We start from the raw sequence: 6,071 nt of genomic DNA, 5'->3' as shown, positions 1-6,071 counted from the left end.
GGAAGAGAGTGAGGGCCGGGGTACAGGCACCTTTAAGGATAGGGGACGGGGCTTAGGGCACTCAGCACATGCTGATTGGTGATTAGGGACCTAGGTATTTAGGAATGGGGAGGGGGTTTAGGGTATTTGGCAGGTGCTGATTGGTGGTTCAGTGCCCAAGTATGTCTGGCTGAAGGTGGGGTTTACATCTGTCCATCAACTGGAGGAAGAGGGGATCTATCAATGGCTGGTTTTGTTTCGATAGACATTCTCCTGGTTGGTTCAGCTGGTGAAAGCTGATTCCAGCTAACTTGGATACTTGCCACATGTCCAGAGAGAGACAAGCTTATCCTGTGTGGGAAGAGTTCATCACGGGGGGGCCTTTCCACCACCTCCTTCTGCCCCACAGAGTCCCTTTTTGTTGAGGCACTCACCCTGTTGGCTGTGTTCAGGGTCTAAAATGATCTAGATGCCTCCGGCAGGAGAGGGCAGAGGTGATGTGGAGGTTGGTAATCCACCTTTAGGGCCCAGTCACCGTAGTTCCGTCTTCCCTGTCCCTGAGAGGGTGGGTGGGACAGCTGGCCTCTTCTAGGGGGCGGAGATCTTTCAGCCTTGACCTCTCTCTTATGACAGGGGCCCAAGACCCACACCCGCCACCCCATTCCACACCATTCTCACCAGATCCGTTCCTTTCACTGTTCCAGGCCAGGCCTGTCCTGTCTTGATGGTGCGCTTCAGGCATGAAACAATTAGGGAAATTCCCTACTAAGCTCTTGCTGGAAAACCCCAAATGGAAGACTCAGAGCTGATGGTAAACCTGGGAGGAGCAGACCTGGGCACTGCTGGTGGAGAGCCGGAAGAGCCAGGAGAAAGTTGCTGGGAGCTTCTTTTGTTTTCTGGGCCTTTACAGCTGTTGGTGTAGGATCACACAGGATCTTCACAGCAGCAAGTGTCCACAGTGAAATGACTGGCTTACCTGTTTTATCTCTGAGAAACTTCTTTGTGTAGCTGCCAGGAACCTTGACCAACTTAAAAAAAAAATTACAAATGCTTCTTACTGCGTTTGAGCATCTTTGTGGCTCCTTTCAGTTGCCTGAAGAGAAATGTAATGTTATGTACAACAGAAATATATTTAGTGTCTCCCTATAATTTTACACACACACACACACACACACACACACGCACGCACGCACATGCACACACGCAGTTTTCTGTTTATAACTTCCGTCCCCATCTCTTTGCCCCAAACCTTGTAATAATAAGCTCATTCATTCCCAACGCCAGTTGGCTGCATGGTGTGTTTAACCTGGTTAGTCCTGCAGTGCTTTCCCGGGTAAAAAGAGATGTTTGGAAATGGCATTGGGAAAGGAGCAAGCTGGCTCTGCAGGGAACACACTACCAGTGAGACGTGCAGGACCAGCAAACTGGGCCTGACTCCTAGAGAAATGCTCGCTGTCTGGTCGCCCCCAGCCCCTTGGCCCACGGGACGGCAGCCTGCTGCCCTTTGGGTTTGGACATATTCTAGTGCCTGTGAGCAAGCAGGCGGCTTAATCAGGAGCGAAAACTGGTCTGAAGAGTTCTCAGGCGTGGCGATCGCCTGATTGCACACACATTGCCTCCTGGGTTTTCCTCCTCTGAGAGAGGACTAGGCATGAATAGGAATGTGTGTGTGTGTGCATGTGGAGCGGCGGGGTGGGGCCAGGAGCGGCGGAGACACTTCCCCGCCCTCGGAGGAGAGGCAGAGAGAAGAAAACCCTCCTGGGGAGCGCGGTGCCTCTCCCTGTCCCCTTCCCGGCGCCCCGCTCCCCGCCCAGGGCGCAGGCCGAGGGAGGCGGAGGGTCCGTGCGCCTTGGCACCGCAGGGGGACGCGCGATCCTCGTCTCCAGGAGAAGAGGCCACGGGACCCGCGCAGAGAGGATCGTCTCCGGCACCAGCCCAGCGCCCGCCCGTCCTCCCGGCGTCTACACCGCGGCCGCGGCGCGTCTACGCGCTCCCATCGCCGCTCCCGCGCGCAGCTCCCGCGCCCGGACCCCCAGATCCGCCTCCCGCGCCGGAGCCAGAGGGTCCTCGGCAGCGTCTCTAAGGCGGCGGCCCCCGCCCTCCCGCCTCCCCGCCCGCGGCTCCTCCGTCCTCCCCGGGCGCCGGCGGGAGCAGGTGCGGGGCCCCGCATGCGGCGGCCCGGCCCGCGGGGGTAGCAGCCGCGCGCTCCGCCCGCCCTCCTCCGGCCGCTCGGCTCCGCGCGGGAACATGTCGGTGGCGGCGGGCAGCGGCGAGGCGGCCGGCGGGGCCGGCGGCGGGCGGGTGTTCTTCCAGAGCCCCCGGGGCGGCGCGGGCTCCTCCCGGGAGGACCCGGCGCCCGTGGCCCCCGCGGCCGGGCACGCTCCGCAGCAGCAGCAGCAGCAGCAGCCGCGGCGCCACCAGCAGGGAAAGGTGACGGTGAAATACGATCGCAAGGAGCTCCGGAAGCGCCTGGTGCTGGAGGAGTGGATCGTGGAGCAGCTGGGACAGCTGTACGGCTGCGAGGTACCTGCGGGTGGGGGCCGCCCGCTCCCCGTGTGCCCTGTGCCCACCCGGGGATTCGCCAGGGCCGGGCGCGCACCGATCCCGGCTCCCCGGGACCCAGCGCCGGGGCCGGGCGCGGCGCGTTCCCGATCCAGGGTGCCCCTTGGCCCCGGGGAGCCGCGAGGGGTCGCCTCCGCCTGGGCTCAGCGGCCGGTGCCCCCTTGCTGGCTGCGGGGGACGGTGTGGGGTTCGGTCTGGTTAGCATATTGCATTTCTGGGTCCCCAGGGGCTCACCCCAGCTGCGCTTAACCTCCCCCCGGGAGAACAGCTCTGGCTCCCCGGATCCTGGTAGTCCCGATTGTTGTGGCGAGGGAACCGAAAGGAGAGGTTCTGGGGATCTGAGAGGCTCCCTCTGCCCCTGAAATTCTACATCCACCCGCATCAGGAGCGGAACGCGTTTCCTCTCCCAGCCCCCCCCCCCCCGCCCCCCCCCCCCCAAAGCGTGTCCGCATAATTAATCCTTTCATTGCCCAAAGCTGCACACGTTGAGCTCAGTGGAAGCGGCTTTTTTGCTTCCTGGCCAAGCTCAGAGGCTCCTGTGGACGGTGCGGAATGAGAGCCTCGGGCCACCTCGCAGGGCGGGCGCCTGGGTGCCAGGAAGGTAGCTCAGAGGTCGGGGGTCAGGACGCTGTGACCTCCCGCCGGTCAGGGGCACGGGCCATAGGCCACTCGGCCTGGCTTGTTTACATCGGATGCCAGGAGGAATACTTAGAATAAGCGGTGACAAAGGTAGGCTAGAGAACGGACCAAAGCCAGTATGATCCCTCCTCAGAGTCTTTAACGACAGCAATTTACAACGAAGCACTCTACTTCTCTTGCGGCAGTGGAACTTGGAAAGGGTGGAGGGGTGAGGAGGGTTAGTGATCTGGGACATGGCGTCTACGTTGAAGCCAGGTCTGTGTCCACACAGCTGTTAAGGCTCTTCGGTGACAAAGGAAGCCAGATGGACTCACTGGCTTTCCCATTGGTTTGGGGAAACGAGATGTTCACACCTTTTGTGGCCACCTGTGAATGCCTATCTTCCCTAACATGTTCATCACACAAGGAAACTGTTCTCATTGTGGACTACCGCTGAAGGGTTATGGTGTAATAAGGCTTGACTATGTGACTCATGGGCTTGTAAAATATATTGGTTTTCCAGCCCAGCTCTTATAAAAGGCCATTTTAATGTCACGCATAAAAACTGGCCAACGTCGGAAGTGTTCGCGTTTTTCTTAAATAGGAAGTTGGCAAAACTCTCCAAAGGACGATAGACTTGATTTGGGTGGGGTTACTGTGTCTTGCTTCTGTAGAATTCAGTTGATTTTCACTTACTGGTTTCATTTGTTTCATACAGGCCTTTATACTCCATTTTGAAATGGAAAGATTTGGGTTCATAGAAAAGCTGTTGTTGAAATTAACAATGGAGATTGAACAGATGAAGCAACTGGAGAGCATTCCAGACTCTCAGTGGGTTGGCAATTCACATGTTTTAAAAACTCTTCACAATAATTGGGGGAAAACTGGAGGATTGATTGTTCACTGTATTGAACATGTAGGTATATATATTTTTAAAGCAGTGGTTCTCAAACTTCCTAATGCCGTGACCCTTTAATACAGTTCCTCATGTTGTGGTGACCCCCAGCCATAAAATTACTTTCGTTGCTACTTCATAACTGTAATGTTGCTACTGTTATGAATCGTAATGTAAATATCTGATATGCAGGATGTCCTAGGCGACCCCTGTGAAAGGGTCATTCGACCCCCAAAGGGGTCTCGACCTACAGGTTGAGAGCCGCTGTTTTACAGGGTAAATATGATCTTGAATCTTTTCTTTTGTATTTCGTCTTCTCTCACTTTAGACCTCCAGCGTGTAGCAAACAGCTTTGATTTGGAAGATATGTTTTGTGGTGAAATAATACAAGTTGCTGTGTGCTACTCTCCTGTCATTAAAATGTGGCATGCACTTCTCTACCAGTTGTTTGTTCTGTCATTTTGGAGTGAAGGAAGATAAATCACTGAGAAGGCTGTTGGCAATTTGTAATGAGTATGTTTGATGGCACGCCTCATTTAATAATCAAAAGCACATGGGCAAATAATTAGCCATTGTCCTCTTCCATCTAGTTCTCCACTGGTAGGGTTCTCTGTTAGCCTCGTTTCTCTGGCCTGGTAGCCTTTCCTTGCTGACAGCTTCAAGGACCTTCCCTGGCTTAAAGCTCTGAATCTCATGAAAGTTAGGAAATGCCTTTTTTTTTTTTTTTAACACTTAAAGTTGGTAATGTTTTTCAAATATTTATCACATGATATGGACACAGAAAGCCAATATGCCTGAGCTAACAGCCAAGTTGGGGGTGGGGTTGGGGGAAGAGGGGTTTGAACACATTTTTAATTTCAGAAGAACTTTGACCAGGCAGGTCAGCAGTGAGATGACTTGGCCTTCACGGAGTAGGAAATAATGATCTTTGGGAGCAGCATAAAGCATGAGATTTAAAATTAGACAGGGTGGGAAGGAAGAAATGCGCTTCCTGGCTGTGGTCTTATCGGGAAGTTCTCGCTGCAGTCAGTTTTGTATGGAGGACAATGCAAAGACGGGATGTGAGGAGAGCTTCCTAGGTGCCAGGCACTGTTCTAGGCACGCATTCACTTAGTCTTTACAGCAACCCTGTGAGGAGGCTGCTGCTAGTATTTCTGTCTTACAGATGAGGAAATGGAGACCGAAAGGTTAAGAGGCTTTCCCAGATCACATGGTGAGCGGCAGGGTGGGGGCGGGAGCTGTACCCAGGCCTGCCTGAAACTTGGCAGGATCTCATGCAAGAGAACAGATGGAGGCCCTCACAGCACACATCTAAATACTTTAAAGTTATAAATTAAGTCAACAAAGGAGCATTTATCTACCTACCTTGACACCAATGGCTTCAGAATGGCCTGGAAGGTCAGGTTTGGATTTGGAATTCTCAGGCTTCCCTGAGCTCAGAGCTGGAATGCGGTTGGGGAGAATCTTCCCTGGGCCTGGGGTCCGCCTCCCTTTGCCTCCCACCCCCGGTGCAGTCCCACCTGGCGAAGGTTATAGTGTCTATGTGCATGTCCAGTCTTTGTCCACACCCGCTGCCACCCCTAAACCATGTCTCTGGCTCAGTGTCCATTGGGAGGACAGATCCGGAGGAGCCCTGGAAGTGGCTCGGTGTTTGATCAGGGGATCCTGAGGACCTGGAACATAGCCTAAAACCAGTTTTGGCTGGGTGCACTGGGTTCCAGGAACTCTTCAGGAAAATGAGTGTGACAAGAGCGGGCCCAGCCTCCTCACCCAGTCAAAGGCATATGATATCACACCACGTCTCTGAGCTTTTTGGATACATAGACAAGTGCTTTTTTTAGGTTCTAAAATGCTTAGTTATTGTGTTTACATTTATTTTCCATGCCATCTCCTTATACAGCTTCCACCTAGGAATTTGGTTATGATGGGGCTGTTAGGTTAAGCCTATACCCACATTGAAGGCTTTCTGGTTTAAGACATTTTCCTATCTCTTCCAAACCCTGTCAGGTTTTAAGAG

General features: G+C 54.0%; 1 protein-coding gene across 1 annotated transcript in view; it reads left to right on the top strand.

The window, feature by feature from the left end:
- Positions 1 to 2,187: 2,187 nt before the first annotated feature.
- The window catches only part of PPP1R14C (protein phosphatase 1 regulatory inhibitor subunit 14C), a 62,810-nt gene continuing 58,926 nt past the window's right edge, over positions 2,188 to 6,071 (top strand). Inside the window, exon 1 of the mRNA XM_036414203.2 lies at positions 2,188 to 2,502. Within this exon, the coding sequence (XP_036270096.1) occupies positions 2,227 to 2,502 (276 nt within the window). The 5' untranslated portion in view covers positions 2,188 to 2,226. The remainder of the gene's footprint in view (positions 2,503 to 6,071) is intronic.

This window comes from Pipistrellus kuhlii, unplaced genomic scaffold (assembly GCF_014108245.1).
Source record: "Pipistrellus kuhlii isolate mPipKuh1 unplaced genomic scaffold, mPipKuh1.p scaffold_m20_p_5, whole genome shotgun sequence".
NCBI classification, from domain to species: domain Eukaryota; kingdom Metazoa; phylum Chordata; class Mammalia; order Chiroptera; family Vespertilionidae; genus Pipistrellus; species Pipistrellus kuhlii.
Note: the sequence above shows the minus strand (reverse complement) of the source record. Positions and strands in the feature narration are given on the sequence as shown.